The 21,945-nt window shown below is 56.6% G+C and overlaps 1 protein-coding gene across 1 annotated transcript; it reads left to right on the top strand.

The window, feature by feature from the left end:
• Positions 1-67: 67 nt before the first annotated feature.
• TEAD3 (TEA domain transcription factor 3) lies at positions 68-21,658 on the top strand (the record flags this gene model as incomplete). The annotated part of the gene is made up of 13 exons (XM_031435541.2): positions 68-263; positions 9,463-9,714; positions 11,661-11,725; positions 16,045-16,107; positions 16,823-16,834; positions 17,360-17,497; positions 17,604-17,653; positions 18,233-18,294; positions 18,992-19,125; positions 19,304-19,477; positions 19,697-19,837; positions 19,917-20,069; positions 20,254-21,658. Coding segments are annotated over 13 exons (1,554 nt in total), but the record flags the coding sequence as incomplete, so codon positions are not given.
• Between the last annotated feature and the right edge of the window lie 287 nt (positions 21,659-21,945).

Genomic DNA, 21,945 nt, shown 5'->3' with positions numbered 1-21,945 from the left:
CCGCCCCTCCGGGCCGGTGCCCGCCCCCCCGGGCGCCCCGCCCCCTCCTTCCCCGCAGCCCTCACCCCCCGCCCCGGCTCCTCAACACAAACTTTCCGTCCCGCTCGCTCCCTCCTCCGCGCCCGGCGCCTCCCGCTCCAGCCCGGCTCATTCCGCACATTCCGGCCAGCCCCCTCCCCACGACCCCCCTTCCCCGGCCCCCCTCTACTCCCTCGGGCCCGGCGGAGCCGCTCGGCCGGAGCGCCCCCCCGAGATCGGACCAGGTAAGCCAGGCGGACGCCGGGAGGAGGCCCCGCTGGGAGAGGTGGTTTGGTTGGTTGGTTCGGGGGGGTGGCGCACTCGAGGGGGGCTGCTTCCCAGAGCTATTGTCCAGCCTGAGCCGGAGCCCCGGATCTGGGTGCCGGGAAGTTAAGAGGGAAGAGGGGAAAAAGCTCTCCGGGAAGCCCCGCCCACCCCCTACCCCCCCGCGACCCGGACGAGTTGGTAGGGGGAGGTAGGGGAGCCGGGAACTTGGTCCCAGTGCCGTCGTCTGTACCAGCGTGCGCGTTTGGGATGTCGAGGTCGGGGTCTGGGGGTCCGCACGGTATGGGGGACCTGCCACCGCGGAGGTCCTAGCCGGAGCGCACAGTCCCGGGCCCCACCGCCCTTTGGACTCCCGGCTCACGCTCTCTTGGAGCCCGCCCGGCCCCAGCTCCACGCAGGCCTCGCGCCCGGCCTCCCGTCGCCCAGGCCGGCTCCTAAGCGAGGTGCCCGCAGCCGTGCCCGATTGTGGAGGGTGTCTGGGAGCAAAGCTGCGCGTCCTGGGCCTGTGCCGCCTGAGAGGCAGGGACTTAAGTTCCCTCCAGTTCTGTCTCCTGTGTTGGGGTGGAGGTTTGGTGTTCCAGCCCTGAGCTCTGTGCGCCTGGCTCCAAAGGGGATTGGATTTGGGGCCTTCTCTTCGCCACACTTCCTCAGGACTCTTATTTAGACTTGAGAGGGTTTGAAGGCGTCTTGTTCCCTCTAACCTAACCCCCTATCACCACCCCCACCATTGTCTGTCATGCCCTTTTCTCCTGCCTGGGGAGAGAAGGCCCCGAGTGCCTGTCTGCATCTGGTTTCTAGCCTAGCCAGGCCCTGGGGCAGTGTCATTGAGACCCCACTGTGTCACTTTTCCGGAAGAGGGGCCCTGATCCAGGGCTGAGAGAGTCTTTCTGGAAAGAGGGAATAAGGCCTTGGGGGAGCGCTTCTCAGGGGGCACCTCCCTCTGTGTCTTTCCTCTCTTCAGGTAGAGGCAGAACCAGGTCAGGCCTGGACTTGTAGTGCAGGGGATGAGGGTGGGGGCTGGACACAGCTCAGAGGGGCTGGTGCCCATGGCGGCTCTGGGTATCCAGTCTCCTGTGGCCTGATTCTGTGTACACATGTTCCACCCCAGTGCCAGGGGCCAGGATGCCTCCTTGACCTGAATACTGGGGACAGCCTGGGGCCAGGAGGGAAGTCTGAAGTCACCAAAAGTTGGAAATTTGGGGGAATTAAGCCCTCCTCCCTTCCAGATTCTTGTAACTCCTTTTCCAAGACCTTCCCTGGGGGTGGGGCGCCACCACAGGACCTGGTTCTGTAGTCTTCTGGATCCCTGCTCATCCTGTGGGCAGGTGATGGACAGATGTCTTTTCTCAGATTAGGCTATATATATATACATATATATATACACACACACACACATACATACACACATATGAAGGATGACTTCAGGGAGAGGCTGGGATCCAGTGGGAGTCTCAACTTCTTGGGCCTTTCCCCACCCCCCAGGGAGGGAACAGTAATTAATGCTAATTAACGCGTTTGGGTTGGGGAATGGCTGAGGAGGATGGTCAGTGATTGGCTGGACAGAGCCCTGTGTGTGTGTGTGTGTGTGTCCGTCCATGTGTGTGTGTCCGTGTGTATGTCCATGTCCGTGTCCGTCCTGGGCCCTACTCCCACCCTCACCCTCAGGTTTGCAGACCCTGGTACATTTTTCCAGTTGGGGAGATATTAAAACAAGAATGAGACATCTCAACAGAGGTCAAGAAATAAGAGCTCTGGTCCCAGATGGCCTTTAACAAGCTGTACCATCCTGGTGGGCCTCACTTTCGCTACTTGGAATCATTGACTTCTCAGGTCCCTTTTCTCTGAGCTCCTCACTGAGTCTGTCGTAGTCAGTAGACCTTCTGTCTCCTCCCATTATGGAATCTGAGCCTGGTGGGGTCTGGAGAGGTGAGTGGGTGACCCAGTGGTCTAAGGAAGAAGGTGAGAACTAGCCCAGGGTGACTGGGTGGCAGCTAAGCCAAGTGAGAGTGGTTGAAAAGGTTGTGGGCAGTGGGCATCCAGGGGCAGCGTGGCCAGGTAGAGTTGGGGGATCTGCCATCAGAAGTGGTGGTGGGGTCTGACAAGGCTGAGCAGGGTAGATGGTGTTCAGAGGCCAACTGGATGGCTCACAACCCTTCTGCCCAACTCCTAGACCCCGCTAGGGGCTCAGGGTGGAAGATGGAAGGGAGCAAAAGCCCTCATTCCTACCTATCTCCTCTCTCAGGGAGAGGAGCTGAGGACGGACAGTGGGGGCGGGAGCTGGCGGTGCCAGGCCCCAGGGAGCTGGGGAGCCAAGAGAGCTCTGAATGCTGTAATTCTCTGTGGGGGTGGCCAGGAGTCGCAGTATCTTCTTTCCATGTGGGGTCTGTAGAAGCTGTGGGTTCCAAGGGGTGGCCTTGGGGAGCCAGGTCTCCGCAGGCCTCTGGGGCATCCCTGGGGGCCATGGCGGGAGCTTCTTTGGTCAGAGCCAGGGGTGCAGATCAGCAGATCACACTTGGGCCCTTCCCAGGGGCCTGGCCCTACTCCCCTTCTTCCTGCCAGCCTAGGGTTGTCTGCAGGGGAGGTACTGCCCTCTGGGGAGGACATTGGAGAGGAGGGGGCTCAGGGTCCCACAGGAGGCTGGGAGCAGGGGCCAGAGAATCCTGTCACTCTGAATCCCCAAAGTCTCAGCCCCTGAGGTTTCCTAGAGTGCTGATTGCTTCCTGTACTCCCTGCCAGGCCCAAAAGGACAGGAAGTGATAGAGGGAAATGAGAGTGCAACTGTGTGCGACAATGGTTGTGTGAGAGAAACTGAGTGGGACACTCTGTGGGTGACACTGTGTGGAGGGTGGATGCGCACATGAGGGAACAGGTAAAGCCTGTGTGTGTGTGTGTGTGTGTGTGTGTGTGTGTGTGTGTGTGTGTGTGTGTGTATGTGTGAGAGTGAGACGGCATGTGAGGGAAACTGGATGTCACATTGTCTGTGACTTTGCCACATTCACGTGTGTGAGAGAAGCTGAGATGTCCTCTGTGTGTGACTGATCTGCAGGTAGAGGAGAGGGACTGTGAATGACATTCTCACTGCGTGACTGTCTCTGCATGTGTGTGAGAGGGGCTGTGGGAGGACATTCTCCGTGTGTGAGGGGCCATCCCACGGGAGGTGGTTATGAAAGAAACTGCTCAACCAACAGTGTGAGCCCGTGGGATACTGGGTGGGATTCTGATGCTCCACTTGTGTGAGGGACCCTGCGATCGTGTGATGCTGTGTGTGTCCAAAGCAGAATGAGTGGCATTCTCTGTGATGTATGATGCTAGGTGTGTGTGAACAGCAAATGAGATGACCACTGGTTTGTAGAAACTGACAGTCTGTGTGACTATATGTGACACCATGTATGAGAATAATTGTGACAGTTATGGTATATGTGTGCGTGTGTAAGGGAGAGACCATTGTGACACAGTGGACTATACCCAACACAGCACAGGAGTGCTGAGAAGCTGGGGTATAAGCTGAGTGTGAAATCAAGTGTGTGGGTGAGACTGAGCACGAGAAAGAAACTCTGCACTGATGGGGCTGTTTGGGAGAGAAACTGTGGGGTGTGACTGCGACCATCTTTGTGGGTGGTCACCATCTGAGGTTGTTTGGGACAGTGTGGGTGACATCCTTCAGGACTGTGGCCTACATGGCATGGGATACCGTGTGTGATGAGTTTGGGGGCTTGTGACCCCCCATGCATGTGGCGTCCATGTGGAGGACCGAAAAAAAGAAAACTATTAAAAACAAAGAAGGACTGTATCGCTGAATTGTGCACTTAAAAATGGTTAAAATGGTAAAATTTTTATTATGTATATTTTATCACAATTTAAAAATTTTTTTAAAACCAGAAGGGAGAGAGATGCAGGTGACAGAATGTGTGAGAGAGAGAGGAGGGACCGAGGGAAAGCCTGTGCGTTCATAGACAACACTGACTCGCATGAGAGGTAGCAGCCCAGTGGGTGACCCAGAGCCCAAGGGGCCAGGGCACAGGCAGGCTGAGGCAGGGCCCCCTGACACATCCATTGATAAGTGTGAAATCCATTTTTCCAAGTCACCCAGTGGCTGCATCCCTGCCCGCTCCAGTCTGGGTACCTGGCCTTCACCGCAGTGGGACAAGATGAAGAGATAGGATAGAGTCTCAGAGTTGGGGTACAGAGAGGTCTGGGAACTGGGCCCCTTCTCTCTGCAGGAGGTTTGAGGGCTCTGATTCTCTGCCCTCCCTCCTATACTACTGAGGGGGTGGTGACAGTGAGGATGAGCGGTAGAGAAGGAGGCCTGGGGGGCTACCTTGCCTCCCTCTGCTCCCTGAGAAGCCTGTGCCCCAGTAGTAGGGGTGGATGGGTGCAGAGAGGCTTGATTCCCAAATTGTAAGCACGTTAATAAGCGGGGGAGAGGAGGGGAGCCCCCCCGCACCTCCCTCCTAGTGAGCTTTGCAAATTGCTTCCTCCTGTAAAAATCTCGACCCTGCTCCACAGAAGAGGGTACTCCCTCCCCAGGCTGGCAGGGTGTGGCCATTTGGCAGGGTCTCCCTCCAGGGTCCTTGGGCTGGAGGTGGGGGAGGCAGGCACCATCCCCATCCCGCCCGCCCTGCTCTCCCACTCTCCCGTCCCAACCAGAGCGCCGCCACTTCTAGGGTGGGAGCCTCTGGCAGCTGGAGAACAGCTGGCCCCGCTGTGGGGGTGGGTGGGGAGGAAGGAGGGAAAGGCAGGGGGGCGGGAAGGCTCCCTTAGCCCTTAACTGCTCTCCGCATCCTCAACCCCCTGGCTGGTCAGCCCAGCCCAGGTTTGGGGGCAGGGCATTCAGGACGGAAACTGCTGATTTCACTAATCTTCCCACATTTTGAGCGATGTTCTCACTGCACACTGCAAGAGTGGACAGCTGCTGCCACTAGACCCATGGTCACCCGGCTCAGTTTGTCCTCCCAGTGGGCCTGGTGCAGGGGGAGAGGAGGAGGGGTTGCGGACACCTGCCTTGCCTTGTGCCTTGTCAGAATCCCCCACCAAGCAGCCGCTTTGGGGAAGCCAGGGTTCAATCCTTTCCCTCTCCTCCCCACCCCCCACCTTGAAAAGGAAGAAGGCTGAATGGTCCAGAGGCTGCGGGGGCCATGGGGGTGGAGGTCAGGGGCCTCTGCAGCCTGGGCTCCGGCCTCCTTCCCTGGAGCTGTCCGGCCAGTTATTCCAGCAGGTCTGGCCCCAGGGAGGGGAGTGGGCAGCAAGGTGCCCCTTATCTCCCTTCGGGCCCCAAAGCCTGCTCACCCAGACTCCTAGCTCCCACCCCACCACCACCCAGAGGCACCTTCTGACCTGGGAAGGCCCTGGAAGAGGGGAAGCGGGTGTGGCTGGTCAAATAGAGGGTAAAGGCAGAGAGAGACCACAGGAGGTCCGCTGGCTGTCGTAATCACAGGGAAGTGGGCAGGCCTCTGAGAGGGGTGGAGAGCAGATGCGACAGGAATGGAGATATCCTGGATGTGTCCCTGTTGTGGCCAACAGCCCCCAGCGGTGGCTCCCTGGTCACTCCCTCCCCTCTAGGTCTGCCCTGGCCCTGGGTCTTTTTGTCCTTGGCTCACACATGCAAGCGCACTTGCTCTCCCTGTGTGCCTCTCTCTGTCTCTCTGTCTCTCTCCTTGTCTCTCTTCTGTCTCTCTCTCTTCCCCACCCCCGACTCTTGATCCTCCTTCTGTTTTTTCCCTCCCTCCCTGCCTGACTGTATCTCGGTTTATTATCTTTCCCCTTCCTGCCCCTTTACCAAACCCTTCAGCTGTGTGTCTCCATCTCTCTCCATCTTGATCTGCCTTTCTGTCTTTCTGCATCTCTGTGGGTCATAGTCACTCTCTCCCTCTGCCCCCTCTGCCCCACTGTCTGTCAACCCGACTCTCTCCAGCACTCTACCTGTTCCAACTGTCTGTCTCTCTGGATCTCACTCCAAGGTTTCCTCTCTAGGTCTCTCTCTCTCTCTCTTTTTTTTTTTTTTTTTTTTGTCTCTCACTCTCTGTGATTCTCCTGTCTCTGTTGTCTGTTTTCTTGCCTGTCTCCCCTACTCTTCACCCACCCCAGACACTCCCCACACCTGTCCCCCTTCCTCTCCTGTCAGTCTCAAGCTCCACCCCCTTTGCCCCTCCCTTGGGTCTTTCTCCCCCTTCTCCCACCCATCGTGGTGGCACAGCCCAGCAATGCAGAGGTTCTAGACACCTGGGCCAGCATCAACAAGCATCTGGGGTGCTCTCACCCTCCCAACCCTTCTCCGTAAAGGGCAGATAAGATCCTGAGCTGGCCTGGGGCCCTCTCACCCCGGGCAGCCCCCTCCACCACGCCCACATTTGCCTCAGTCCAGCCCTGCAGCTGTCTGAGAAGCCCGGCGCCTCCTCCCTCCCCCTAGGTTGGGTCCCAGTGGTTTGGGTTCTAAGGAGAGGAGGGGGCACACAGGAGTGTGTCCTCATCCTGTGGCAGTAACTCTGGAAAGACCAGAGCAGCCAGTTCAGACTCACCAAGCTGACCCCTCCTGAGTGAAGCGGGAGGACGGAAATCCCAGTGCAGCCCCCAGCCTGGCGCAGCTGCCCGCCTGCCATTGCCCACAGGTGTGCCTCGGCCTCGGGGTACTAGTATTCTCACTGGAGTATCCGCCTAGGCACCCACACAGCATACCTGAACACATGTGCTCCTGTGCGTGGCTGTGTGGGGTGGGGGTCACCTGCGGGTCCCTGTGTTGGTGCGTCTGCCCACAGGGGTGTTCCTAGAAAGTGAGTCTTGCATGTGCCTGTGAGCCAGCAGAAGGGACAAGGGACAGAAGGGATGGAAGCGACGGTGGTCCTGCTTCTCTCCTTGACTCGTCCTTGCGGCCAACCCCTGGGCTCCCCTCCCCCTCACCAGCTGCCAGCGGCCGGCCAGGGGCCGCCGCCCCGCCACCCCCCCAGTCTGTCCCAGCTCCCAAGCACTGCTGTGTTCGCCATATTTGGCCACAGTGCTCCTGCGGGGGGCGGGGCGGGGCTGACATCACCCCAAGAAGGGGGGGCCACTGCCTGGATGAGGGGAGGCGGGCAGAGACTTGGGGGAGGTAGGAAAGTTGCTTTGAAAAGTCTGGGGCTGCCAGGGTCCCCCATGCGCCGGGCTCTTGCTGCTCTGAGGGAGGCCTCGGGAAAGGCTTTGGGGGGAAATGGGTTGAGGACTCCATCAGGAGGGGTCTTAGCTCATTGTAGCCCCTCTTCTGCCTCCCCTCTGGCAGTGTCAGACCTAGGGGGAGGCCCTGCATCCCAACTACCTCAATGTAGAAGCCATTGGGTCCCCCAGAGTCCCTGCCCCAGCTTTTATACAAGAACTTGGCCTCAGGAATTGAGGAGGTGATGGGGATAGGGGTGAGTGGAGGAGTGCAGCCCCTCCGACTGGTCAGGGGCATGGCTTCCTCTCTCCCTGGCTGCCCTCTGGTGTGCTGGTCTCGGAAGCCTCACAGGATGGGCTGGCTACAGCAGTGTGGGGTCCTTGGAGCTGCTACAGCCACTTGGACTGAGGGGAACCCCCTGCTCTGGACCCCAGTGGGCTGACTCAGGGCGGTTGCGGTGACAGCTGGGCCTCCTTTCTCAATACAGGTGGTGGGGCTTCTGACCTTGGTTAAGAGACTGAAGCTGATTGCCTGGGTTCAGAACTCAGTTCTAGCACTTACTAGCTGTGAGTCCTTAGGCAAGTTGCTTAACCTCTCTGTTCCTTCTATGAAGTAGAAATAATAATAGTATTTACCTCATAGGTTATTGTGAGGATTAAATGAGTCAATGTGTGTAAAATCCCAGAATAGTGCCATCCATATGGCAGTTACTGTCATTCGTAGTAAAACTCCATATCCATCTGACATCCAGGCCCCCAGGCCCTCCCCACCCTGTGCCACTAGCAACCCCTTTCAAGCCTTCCAAAGCAAATAGGTGGCCCCCGCAGGTGGACCCCCACCCATTAGGCAGGACCTGGAATTCATGTCTGAGGGGAAGGAAGTCTTTTCCCTGGCTTCTGAGGGGGTCCCCCACTCTCCACCCTGTTCCCTTCTTTCCGTGTAGCCCAGAGCAAAGTCCCACCTAGCCACCTGGGGCTCTGCAGCTCCCAGGACCCTGATACACATGGGTATGCGGTTCTGAGGCTGAAGGGGGTCAGGGGTGAGCCTTAGGGTTGTGTGTGTTGGGGGACACCAGCTGGGTGTGGTCTACATTAATAATCCAGCCTGGCGTGTGCAGGGAACTCAGACTTTACAGAGCTGTGGCCCATCCACGACGTGGGCCAAGGCAGAGGTGGGCGTGTGGGTGGTTTATGGGCTGCTGTTGGGCCAGGAGGTGCGGGAACAGGAAATAAGATGGAGGAGCGGGTGGGGTTGAGCAAGGCTGTTGACCAGGCACCTTCTCAGCTGCTCCTTTACCAGCCAGCATTGCTCCCTTCTTGAGATTCCTGGAGAGTTCCTGCCCCACGTTTAGTAGGTTCCTTGGGAAGGTTCTTGTGAGTCATCTTTTGGGGAAGGCAAAATCATACCCTTCCTGGGTCTGGGACCCTTCTCACCCCACAGCCGGTTGGTCCTCAGCAGGGTTACACTGATGCTGGAGGGAGGAGGGGTCCCTGGTTGGGGACCCTGATGACAAGCAGGAGGCGCTCCTCTGAGAGCTGCAGAAATGCTGGGCCCTGCCTGTCGTGTTCCTCCTTTCTGCTCATCATTGTGCAGCTGCATGGCCTTGTGAGCCTCTGTTTTCGTCATCTGAATAATGGGCATCATTCTTTGTCTCTCTGCCTTAGTTTTGAGGATTGCATGAGCATGAAAATGCTTTTTCCCCACAGAAGTGCTGTGCAGGTATAAGGCATTGTTATTGTTGCTATTGCTCACCACCAGTACTGTCTTGAGTGTGATGAGCCGCCACACACTGTGGTGGCACTTTGTTTTGATCTCATTAAATTTTAACCCCTACAACCTCATGGAAACCCGTCCTTCGATTTACAAACCAAGACTCAGAAAGGTGAAGTAGCTCATCCAAGGTCACACAGCACTGACTAAACATAATCTCTGGTTGCCTCCACCCAACCCTGGAGCACAAGCCCTCTGGGGTGGGTGATTGCTGTGGTCTGGGTGGACCCTGGCCCTAACCCATCTGCATCTGCCCTCCACTTCAGGCTCAGGCTGCCCAGTGGGCTCAGGCCCAGAGCCCAGAGCAACCAGCACAATAGCGTCCAACAGCTGGAATGCCAGCAGCAGCCCCGGGGAGGCCCGGGAGGATGGGCCCGAGGGCCTGGACAAGGGGCTGGACAACGATGCGGAGGGTGTTTGGAGCCCGGACATCGAGCAGAGCTTCCAGGAGGCCCTGGCCATCTACCCACCCTGCGGCCGCCGCAAGATCATCCTGTCAGATGAGGGCAAGATGTACGGTGCGTGTGGGGAGGCACAGGGACCCGGACTGGACTTGGGAGGCGGCCTGGCCCTCTCCGGCCCCTCCCCCTACTCTCTGCCCCCTCACCCAACCGGTTTGGCGAAGTCCTGTGAGGCCGCCAGCCCTCCTCTTGCGGGCGAGTCTGGGCGTGCAAGCCTGTGTGTCTGGATCCTCCTCATAAACAGGCCTGGCTTGCCCCCTCCACCAGCACGCAGCCACACGACACCCCGACTGCTCCTCCCCTCCTCACCCCTGCTGGCCTGAGGTTTCAGGGTGACTCAGTGGGCCCAGGAAACTGGGTCAGTCCAGTGCACTCTAGGCTGGGCCTGGGAGAGGGTCCCTCTCCTGGAGCATGTGGGGTGAGGCCTGGGATGGGAGTCCCAGCACAGAGCAGGGTTTCCCACTGGCAAGTTCCCTCCAGTGTCTGGGGGCAGGGCGGGGCTGCAGGTGGTGGGGGGCCCACACTGTGATGGGCCTGCGCTGGGAAGGGGGCTGGAAAGATGAGGGGACGCCACTCCTCAAGCCCCCTTCCCAAGTCTCTTGCTCTCCTGGCCCCTCTTTGCCACCTTGCCACCTCCTGCCTCCAGAAAGGAGTGTCCTCCTCTGGTCCAGCCCTGAGCAGGCTCTCCCAGGGCTGCATTTTTGGGATAACTCAGCCCGTCTGGACTTGGCTCCTTGCCAGCTCCCTCCAACCCTCCCTGACAGCCTATGGCTGAGTGAGGCAAGCCCTCAGCCTGTCCCCTTCCACTGTCCATCCAGTACGGTGGCGATGGCTGGGTGCAGGAGGGAGACAGCTGGTAAGGCTGCCCCATGACCCTGGCCCCCACTCACTGTGCCACTCCCACCCCAGCACCAGAGCCCCATTTACAGGGCAGGCAGATGTTCCAGGGTGCCTTCCACAGGGCAGGGGCCGCCTGCCCCCACTGCTACCTCCCAGATGGCTGGGGCAGCCCCACAGGGTATTTTTAGACAGGGTGGAGGGAGAGGGGTGGAGAGGGGCAGGGAGGAAGGGAGGAGCAGTGGGGCTGGTTCTGTCATGGAAGAGGAATTTGGAGAATGTGGTGTTCTTGGGAGGCTACAGGGTTGGGGGGCAGGGGGCCTGAATTTGGGGGTGAGAGGTGTACACCCTAAGGATGCTGATACAGGCATCACCATGTGTCCCAAGCATCCTCTTTACGGGGCCAGCTTCTGGGTCCTCAGAGGGTCCTTGGTGCTGAGCAGAGCCCACCAACCCCAGGCTGACAGTCTGGGCTCTCTCTCATAGGGTGGGAGAGATACTGGTAATGAGTGACATGGGGGTGACAGGCTCAGGGACACAGTGATACATCCTGACACAGGCTGTCAGTGTAGGAGGCATGTTGGAGACCATTTCCTGTTTCCCCAGAGAAGGGAAGGGACTTGTCCAGGGTCTCCTTGTGGCAAGGCCAGCTGGACTGGAATCCAGTCCAGAACACTCACAGACACACACAAGGACGTGTGCCGAGACTTCTCTCTCCTGAGGCAGGCCTCACACACACGAACCCTTATGCTCAGAGGTTTGGAGCTGGTGATGGTGCAGGGAGGAAGGCAGCACCACCAGGGGCTAGGGGTGAGGGGCCCAGCTGTCCTGCCACCCTCCAGCCACAACTGCCCCTGTCTGTCTTGCCCAGAAACCTGTCAGGCCACCTGACACTGTTCCACCCTCCCTCCTCCTGCTGTACTGCCCCTCTCCCAACATGTAGCACCCCCTACCCTCCCAGGTCCTGGAGTAGTTCCCCATCGCCACCCTTCACTGGCCCTGCCTGTGCCCCTGGGCAGGTTGGAGTGAAGAGAAGGGAGAGGGAACAGACCAGCAATGTTTGGGGGAGGGGCCTGGTGTGATCTCCAGCTGGTGTGGGAGGGGGTCTCTAGCCACCAGCTCCCCTCTTTGCCCACTCCCCAGTTTTTTCTCTCACCCGAATCTAGGTCGAAATGAGTTGATCGCACGCTATATTAAATTGAGGACAGGGAAGACTCGGACGAGAAAACAGGTAAGAGATGATTTATGCTGCAGCCCCCTCTCCCAGTCCGCTCCCCTCCTCTCCAAGGTGGCTTTACACTCCCCCAAGCTACCCCATCACTCTTCCCACTGTCTTAGAGAAAGGGGCACTGTTCCCTCTGACCACTCCTACCCCCACTCACCCCCCAGGCCTTTGGTTCAGTGACCACAGATAAGCCCCACTGGGCAGCCGTGGCAGTGCAACTGTGTGGTCATTTCCCTGAGTGGCCCCTTGACCAGTCAGGAAGACAGACAGTTGGACAGATGAGTGCAGAGCAGGGCTGCATGGCTGAGATAGGGTGTGTACTCTCTGACAAGCATCTAACCCAGACCAGGTAGGGGAAGGGAAGAGGGAGGGCTGGGAAGGCTTCCTGGGGGCAATGACACTCATGATGCATTTTTAAGAAGGAATAGGATTTAGCCAAGCAGAAAAATGGAGAGGATTCCCCCAGGATTAGGAAGATGGCTGTACAAATAATAATTGTGAACCCATACAAAGCCTAGTTTAATTTATTTAATCCTTGTAGCAACCTTCCAAAGTAGGTACAGTAATTATCTCCATTTTACAGGTGAGGAAACTGAGGCACAGGGAAGTTAAGTAACTTCCTAAGGTCACTCAGCTGGTAGGTGGCAGATATAGGATTCACCCCACTGGGCAGGAAAGAGCCTTCATTTAGCAGCATGGTGCGTGGAGGGAGGGGTGGGAAAAGCCAAAGGCAGTGATAAATTTGGCCTGAGGCCTGAGGGACAGGTTTCCCTGGGGGCAGCTGGGGGCCATGGAAGAGAATAGATCAGGGAGTGGCTGTGGCAGCTGTCAAGGAATGTTGGCCCTGGGGCACCCGAGGCAGTGGATCAGAGAGGGCCAGGCGGAGGTCGGAGGTCACAGTGGTGAGTGAGGGTAGTGGGGGTAGGGATGGAAGAAACTGGTGACTCCAGAGATGATTGGGTGGCTTTCAGTCCGGGGAGGAAACCTGAAGGGAGCCATTAGGGCGGGATGCAGTGCGTGTAGTTTCCCCGGGGAGAGGCAGGCTGGAGGCAGGTACCTGGAGAAGGGAGGCCAGCTCTGGCCCTCAGCCCCCAAGCCTCCCTGTCTGGGTGGGGTTTGGACCTTGCACCCACCACCCCCACATCCCCACTGTGCATATGACAGCCCTGACCTGTCCCACTCCACTGTCTCAAAGGAAGGTCCTGTGTCCACCCACCCAGTGTGGGAGCAGAAACACTCCCTCATTGTTCAGGCCTTTATTAACCACTCCCCCTGGGCCAGCTCATGGACAGCATTTATTCACTTAGCAAATTACTGAGCTACTACTATGTTCTAGGCACTAGGGATACAGCAAGGAACCGGACAGACAAGGGACCTGTTCCCTGGAGCCTGGGGCCATAGGAGGAATACTGACTGACCAGCCCCCAGGTTCAAATAGGGTTCAAATACCTGCTCCACTGCCTGTGGGAAGAGGGTATCTCACCTCCCAGCTGCTGTTCCCCAGCCTTCAGTTAGCTCTTAAGTAGGACGGGGTGAACACTAGAAGAATTGGCCGCTGCTGTTGCTGCTGTCATTACTACTGTTGTCAACAGAAAGCCATCCCAGGCACGGGAGTAGGGCACTCTCTCAGCTTGTCCCGCTTCACCCAAAAGATAGGTGTGGACAGGAACCTGTTTGTCAGGGGGAAGGGGCCGAGGGATCTTTGAGCGGGGCCCAGGAAGGGTAGCAGAGCCTCTTAATTCTGGGTCAGCATTATACCTGCTTCTGGCCGGGTATCCCGAGAAGCCTGGCTGTACCATGGATGAGGTTTTACAAACCAGCTGATGGTGAGCTCAGGATTTTAAAAACCTCTGGCCTTCATCATTTTGCAAGGGTAACACTCTAACTTTATTCTTTCTTAGAACTCTGATGTCTAATGTCTCCTTAAAGGGGGATCCATCCTCTGGTTGTGAGGACAAGGCATGTGTTTATGTGTCTCAGGAGCAACCAGCTGACATGCAAGGTTTTTTGATTGTTTTTGTTTTACTTTCGGTTAAGAAAGAATCTCTTTTGGGGAGGGGTAGTTATGTTTATTTATTTATTATTGTTATTAATTTTTTTAATAGAGGTACCAGGGATTGAACCCAGGGCCTCGTGCATACTAAGCACTGCACTCTACCACAGATCTATAACCTCCCCCCTATTTCACTTTCGGTTAAAAAAATGCAGTTTTTGTTTTTTTACGGCTACATACCGAACTTAATAGCAAGAAAAATGCCTCCGTATTGAAAACACAGCTAAGTATTAGGATTAAGTCCCATGTGACTTTAGCTGTCGCAGATTTGACCATTTGGAGATGGTCCTCTGGGCTAAGCGTCCAGAAGAGTCCTGATAGCACAGCTTGGTGGGGGCCAGGTGGGCTCTGGAGCCAGGCCACCTGGGTTCAGCTGTGTGACCTTGGAGAAACTGCTTAACTTCTCCGTGCTTTGGTTTCATCATCTGTAAATTGCAAATAATATTAGTGCGGACTTCTTAGGGTTGCTGTAAAGGTCCAATGAGTTGGTACACACAAAGTGTCAGGGACAATGGTAGCTGTGCTCAGTAAACATCAGTTATTGTCCTGATGTGAGGTGATCAGGAATCTTGCTGGACGTCTGTCTGATTCCCATGCACCCTGAGGGCATGAGGAGCACCCACGTGGGCCCTAAGCAAGTATTCTGGGTGCGCCCAGCACCCCATACATAGTAACTTTTAGTCCATGATTGAAAAGAAAAAGAAACTGCTTCTTTGTGGAGATAAAAACAATCTGCAAAGAAAGCCAAGGCAGTTGCTGATAATCAAAGTGTGAAGCAGCTTGGAGGGTCCCTGTGTTCCCTCTGCCTGGTTTCATGGGGAAGGCTGACATTTCGGTTCTCTGAGGCTCAGGGTTAGATCCTTGACAATGTCGAGGGTCTGTGTGTAAGCCCATGGAGCACACATCCAGACCGTGACCAGCTCCAGTTTGCCAGGAGAGGGAGACATCAGGGAGGAGGAGCTGGAGAAGAAATGCAACTAAGGGCACCTACTGCATACGTATGTATAGTGTATACTGCCCTGTGCTAGTCTGAAGAGAAGGAAGCTGCTTGAGCAAAGCAAGAGTCAGACCAGGCCTAGGTTCATGGGCCAGCCCGCTGGACCTGGGCAGGAGGGGACACAAGGGAGATCGTTCATAAAGGCTGTGGCCCTGCTGTGTCTCTGGTAGCTGGCAGGGGCACGATGGCCTTTGCTAGCTGCTGTGATGCCATTTAGGAGAAAAATTGTCTCCTCTGAGTTTACCAGTGAGAAAAAGTCACCCCTTTTTGGAAAAATATAGATGCTCTTCCTCTGTATTTTTTTTAACCAGTCATGTTTTATTGGGTGTTCATTCTCAAATAGGATATGAAAGGGTTCAGGGGTGCCAGGCAAAGGTCATGGTCAGGAACGCAGAGTGTGCCCTCTTTAGTGGTACTTGCTCAGTTTGAACTCCTTGTAAGAACAGCGGTTGAAAAACATGTAGGCTGCCAGCACCATGGAAAGCCCAGCGATCCCCCTTTCTTCACAGGGACGTACTTGTAACACTGGTACTAACCTCTTTGAAATGCTCCAGCAATGCCTTTAGGGGTGAAATCCCACATCATGTCCAGCATGACAGCTCCCCAATTTGACATCTCATCTTCCTTCAGTGGTACGACTGATGCCGCCTTGGATTCCCAGGTCTCTCTTCCTCCAGTTTAGATGCAGCCCTGTGTCAGGGCACATAGCTTGATCCAGAACTTGGGCTGGATTTTAGCCCTGACTGGGCCAGGTGCTCTTATGCAGTAAACAACCTGGACAACTGTACACGGTGGTACAGTGGTAGGCTCTTGATCAAAATAGGGCCAAGAAGAGAGCAGAATTGGCAGTGCTGAGGGGTTTCTGCCCACAGGGGCCCCACAATTCCCCCCACTTACATTTGGTCCCAGAGATGAGGGCTGGGATGCTCTTGGCCCATGGCTACCCCCAGGCTATGCCTCCTCACTATCTGTGTTTTCCTCTCTGGCCGGGCGCGGGGCGGCCCCTAGGTGTCCAGCCACATACAGGTTCTAGCTCGGAAGAAGGTGCGGGAGTACCAGGTTGGCATCAAGGTACGTCGGGAGCCTGACTGGGGCCTCCAGCCCATCCTTGGCCCCTCACCCACATCACCTCCACCACTGTCTGCATAGCTCAGGCCTCTGCCTTGGCTGGCTGTCCAGCCCAACTGTGCCTCTTTTCTGGATGAAGCTCTGTTCTTGCCTCTTCCTCTGCTCTTTCTGCTCTTTTTCTCTTTCTCTCTCTCTCTCTCTCTACAGGTCTCTAGCCACTTGCAGGTTCTAGCCAGGCGGAAATCACGGGAGATTCAGTCCAAGCTGAAGGTATGGGGTCCCCTGCCACTTGGCCTGGCCCTGCCCAGACCTGATGTTGCTCTCTGACCCCAGCCCGGGGCAGGGAAGGGGCTGAGGAGCTAGAGGGGCAGCAAGACATGCGTCTCAGAAGTACAAGCGGCAGAAGCCCAAAGGCCACTTCAGGCCACAGCCCTTGGAGGCTGAGTAGGAGCCCAAGGGGACAGCCAGCCCTACAGTGAGGGAGAGGAAGACCACCTGGGGCCACTAAGGCCCACCTCTCTGCTTCTTCGTTTTCCTTTTCTGCTTCCTCCTAATTGCTGCTAGATAATTGCATGGGGACTTCAGGTGGGCAAGGAGGAGCCGCTCGGGGTACTGGCTGGCAGGGCTGCCTTGGATGCTCAATCCTGGCTGCTCTGCGGCTGAGGACCTCAGGGTCTGGGATTCATGGCCTGAGCCCTCTTCTCCCTGCCCACAGCTGCCCAGCAGACTGGGCTGCCCACCCCGGCCCCATATCCATAGCACAGCTCCAATGGATGTGGACAAACCCAAGGCCCCTTCTTCCTCATCCTACCCTTTTCAGGGCACCCCTCACTGGCACGCATTCCCTCTGGGTGGCAGTGGGGCTGGGGGAGGAGCCACAGCTGCCTCTCATCTCCTTGGGTTCCCAGGAGCTGAGAGCTAGGTGGGCACTGAGAGCAGGCCCTCATTTGTGTCTCTAATAATGCATCCTCCCTCTCTTCCACAGGCCATGAACCTGGTAAGTACCACTGCCCCTCCGCGGTGGGGTGGGGAGTGATGGAGGGGAGAGCACCTAATATAGGATTTTCAAATTATGGGTTGAGAAATCAGCGTTATAGGCTTGGAAACAGCATTTTAAAAAAATGGATTATAGTGGTTCTCAAACTTTAGCAAGCATCAGAATCACCCGAAGGGCCTATCTGTGAAGACCAATTTCTCAGCCTCACCCTCAGAGTTTCAGATTTGGTGGGTCTGGGCTGGGGCCTGAGAATTTGACTTCTAACAAGCTTCTAGGTGATGCTGGTGCTATTGGTTCATGGACCACACTTTGAGAACCACTGATGAAACAGAAAATATGAGAGTGCCTGACACACAAAATAAGGGGGAGTATTTTGGTGTGTACTGGGTTATGGAATAAAATAAAATCTCTTACTCTGGACTGTGGTCAGATGGGTGATGTACACTTAGGAGACATGGCCTGGGAGGCAAGCCCTTGTCCTGTCTCTGGCCTGGCCCAGACCTCATGTGGCTTTCCCTCTCCCAGGACCAGGTCTCCAAGGATAAAGCCCTCCAGAGCATGGCGTCTATGTCTTCCGCCCAGATTGTCTCTGCCAGCGTCCTACAGAACAAGTTCAGCCCACCCTCCCCTCTGCCCCAGGCCGTCTTCTCCACTTCCTCACGGGTACAGGGGTCCTGGGAGTTGGTGCTGGGGTGAGGGGTTGCCTTCAGGGCTGGGCTGGGTGGGGAACCTGGATACTGAGGGCCTGGGCTTTATCCCATCTCTGCAGTTCTGGAGCAGCCCCCCTCTCCTGGGACAGCAGCCTGGACCCTCTCAAGAGTGAGTATTGTGGCACGTCCTTCCCACACCCTCTTCTTCCCCTGGCAGCCACGCTGGACTTCCCCTCCTATCTGGGTCCTAGCAACAGCTGAGCACGGTCTTAATGCAAAAATAGAGAGTTGGAGAGCACCAGTAAAGAGAGCTAATGATCTGTCTTTTCATTCATATGTTCATTCAGCAGCCACTCGTCATCCATCCTTCCATTATTTTTCACTCAGTTAATCACTGAGTCAACCTCTCAGTCAACAAGTCAGGTAGTCAAGTATACTCAGCTCCTTCAACTCTGAGATGACTTTCTTCCTAAGACACACCCTCCATGTAATGAACAGCTCTGCAGGGTGGGGTTTGAAATGTTGCATTAAATGTGCACATCAATTGTGAGATGCAGCAGGACTTCATAAAAGTTAAAATGGAAAGAAAACAAAAAGCTGTGAGTTAGCAAGCCAACGTGCATTTCTGGGCCTTTGCAGAAAGGCTGGGTGGCTCCCTAGTAAGATCCCAAAGGAGACCCATGTGACTGGGCCAGGCAGAAGGTGGGAAAAGGGTGACCCTCTAACCAGCCCCTGCTCCTGTCTGCAGCGTCAAGCCCTTTGCACAGCCAGCCTACCCTGTCCAGCCACCCCTACCGCCGACGCTCAGCAGTAAGTTCCCCACATGAGGCAGCCGCCACCACTTCTCCCTCCATCCCTCGGCACCTGTGCCTCTGCTCAGACCAGCTGGGTTCCAACTGTGTGTGTGTGTGTATCTGTGTATGTGTGTCTGTGTGTGTGTCTGTGTGTCTGTGTGTGTGTAGTGGGAGGGGTCTGGAGGAGATTGAGACAGACCAGGAGTAGCCCCCTTACCTTTTACAATGTTGGTTCCAGGACTGCTACAAGTACACACCACCATGATTATTACATTGATGTATGTATTTGTATATATGTAACATTTAATTCCTTGTAAGGAAGTACACCGAAATCTTAAAGTTTTACTTGCTCTAGGTGTTGGGATTCTGAATCATTTTTTCAAAATTTTTTTATTGAAGTTGATTTACAATCTTAGTTTCAGGTGTACAGTAAGGTGATTCAGTTATATGGTTAATTTTCCCCTTTTTACTTGTCTGTATGCACACACATTAATAGTGACATGAGGAAAAATCCACTACTAGGGCCACCTCACACAGTGGTGCAGGTTGTGCACTGTACAAGGACACCTGGCAGGGGAGTCAAAATCCAGCCTGTATTCCTTCACAGAAGGGGCGCCATTTTCTAACTCGCACAAAGGCACTGTGCAGGGGGGCAGCAACGTGTGCTACCACGCCCACACCCATGCAGACAAGGGTCTATCTCCTCCTCCCAGGTTATGAGCCCCTGGCACCGCTCCCCTCAGCTGCTGCCTCTGTGCCCGTGTGGCAGGACCGCACCATTGCCTCCTCCCGACTGCGGCTCCTCGAGTACTCCGCCTTCATGGAGGTGCAGCGAGACCCTGACACGGTAATGTAGGGGGTGGAGGCGAGGGTCTGTGTGCTCGTGGAGAGACCCTGGAGGTGGTGATCCGGGCCATATCTCAGAGTCATGGGTTGGGAAGCCACAGGGCAGGTGTGTCCGGGTGCAGCCGCCCAGGCCCGCACACTTGGTGCTCTCCTGACCCTGTCCGGGGCCCTCCCCACAGTACAGCAAACACCTGTTTGTGCACATCGGCCAGACCAACCCCGCCTTCTCAGACCCACCCCTGGAGGCAGTGGACGTGCGTCAGATCTATGACAAGTTCCCGGAGAAGAAAGGGGGACTGAAGGAGCTCTATGAGAAGGGGCCCCCCGATGCCTTCTTCCTTGTCAAGTTCTGGGTGAGCTGCTCTGGTCACTCTGTTCCCAACAACCCCAACCCTGAGAAGTGCGGTACACCTGGGCCCACCCCACTAACTCCTGACCCTGCCCTCTCTCCGGGGGGCCTGTACAGGGCACAAGGTGGGAGATGGATCTCTGGGCGGGACCAGTGTGGCATTAGGGCGGGAAGCCTGCCTCAGCCTCCACCAGCACATGACACCATCCACCACCTCCTCCAGGCTGACCTCAACAGCACCATCCAAGAAGGCCCCGGAGCCTTCTATGGGGTCAGCTCCCAGTACAGCTCAGCTGACAGCATGACCATCAGTGTCTCCACCAAGGTGTGCTCCTTTGGCAAGCAGGTGGTGGAGAAGGTGGAGGTGAGTGGGGGCCCCGGGGTGGCCTGGTGGGGCTGGGAGTCGGCAGGCCAATTGATGCCTTCCCCGTGGCTCTCGGCAGACCGAGTACGCCAGGCTGGAGAACGGGCGCTTCGTGTACCGCATCCACCGCTCGCCCATGTGTGAGTACATGATCAACTTCATCCACAAGCTGAAACACCTGCCCGAGAAGTACATGATGAACAGCGTCCTGGAGAACTTCACCATCCTGCAGGTGTGGGGCTGTGATGGTTGTGGGGGGTCACAGGGGGCCCTCAGTACAGGGGCCTAGAAGTGGGGGTAGCCAGACCCATGCTTCAGATGAGACTGAGGCCCAGAAAGGAGAAAGGTCTGCTCAGCCCCCACACTCCATGGCCCTGTGCCGCCTGACCTCTCGCGTCTTCCTGCCCGGCTCCCAGGTGGTCACAAGCCGGGACTCCCAGGAGACCCTGCTCGTCATTGCTTTCGTCTTTGAAGTCTCCACCAGTGAACACGGGGCCCAGCACCACGTCTACAAACTCGTCAAAGACTAGGGTGCTCTCTGCCCCCACCACCACGATTTACACACCTGCCTGGCACCCCCGGGTCCAGGATTGAGGACTCATCTGCCTGCCAGGTCTCAGGCCCAGGACCCAGGAGGCCTCCCCCCACCCCCAGCACACACACTCCCTGCCACTGTTCTGCGCTTTAATTGTGGGAGAAGAGAGGAGGGCTCAGCAGTGGAGCAGCCTGGCCGGGACGCTGAACCACCAGCCTGGAAAGTGGGAGGACCCCTTCTGGCTCAGGCGTGTGTGGCCACTGGCCCCTCAGGTGGGTGGGGGCAGAATGGAGACCCCTGGAAGGAGAGTGTCCACTTGGGGTTGGGTTGAGAAGAAGAGAGAGGCGCCCACCTCCCTGTGCTGGCCGTGTGCCGGGCCTGGTGCAGAACACTCAGACCCTGCAGGGCAAGGGCAGGTCTTGGTGTCTGGGCTGAGGGATCCGTCGGTGATGTGGGCAGAGGTGGAGTCCTCACCCAGGCGGCCTGTCCCTAGGGCCCAGGTTTACACTGCCTCCCCCGAGTGGGGGCGGCCACAGGGTGTGGGAGGCAGGGTCTGCACTGAGGGGCTGGGGCCAGCTGGGTCGGGGACCCACTTCCTCCCAGAGCCCTGCCAGCCTGCCATCTGGCCAGGGGCTTCGGGAGACTCCTGTGCCAACCTCCAGGCTGCTCGGCCCAGATCTGGGCCCGAGCCCCGCAACTGGCAGCCCCCGAGAGGCTCCTGCGGGCAGGCCCAGGCTCAGGAACAGGCTAGAGGGTCAGGTAGGAAGATGGAGTCCCAGCCCCTGGGCAGACCAGTGGCCCAGGGACAAGGTAGCAGAAGGCTATGGTATTTTCTCCTAACTGGTGCACCCTCGCTGGGCACCATGCCCTTGTTTTCCCCACCTGCATCTCTCTGGCTGGAGCAACAGCTCCCCAGACCCAGTCTGGGACTGAAGGTTCACCCTTACCCTGCTGCCCATTCCCAACCCCCAGGGCCCTCAACCTCCAGCCTTGTCCTCCAGCCGCCTCTGGGTATTTATAAGTTTCATATGAAGTACTGTGCCCCTTCCCTTCCTCACCCTGCCCCTGAGCTTCCTGAAGGTCCTCACAGTTTGCATACCGCTCAGGCCACCTCCAAACCCAACCTAGGTTTTATAATGTATATTATATATATTTTGTGTATTTTTTAAATCCAGCTGTGATGGGTTATATCATAAATGTGGCGTGAGGCTGGGGCAGGAGCCCTCAAAGCCGGGCTCCTGCTCAAAAAAAAAAAATTAAAGTTATTTGTTTGTGGGTTAGTCATATGACCAGTTGTGTACCAGTTGTGGGACAGCTTTGCGGGGAAGGAGAGTATCCACTTGGGGTTGGGTTGAGAAGTCCTGATGTCACCCCACCTCACTCCGTCTCTGCTGGGGTCCACCAGTGCTCCCCACACTCAAAATAGGTATGATTCAAAGGTCCTGTGAAAACCTTGCCAGCTCGAACTTTCTCCTGCCCCTCCTGCCCTGAGTGAGCACTGCAACGTGGCCAGTGCTGGTCTGAGCTCTTTAAGTTGCATTGCTTCTTTAAGTGAAGGCTTTAAGACTTGCCT

This window comes from Camelus dromedarius, chromosome 19 (genome assembly GCF_036321535.1).
Source record: "Camelus dromedarius isolate mCamDro1 chromosome 19, mCamDro1.pat, whole genome shotgun sequence".
Classification (NCBI taxonomy): domain Eukaryota; kingdom Metazoa; phylum Chordata; class Mammalia; order Artiodactyla; family Camelidae; genus Camelus; species Camelus dromedarius.
Note: the sequence above shows the minus strand (reverse complement) of the source record. Positions and strands in the feature narration are given on the sequence as shown.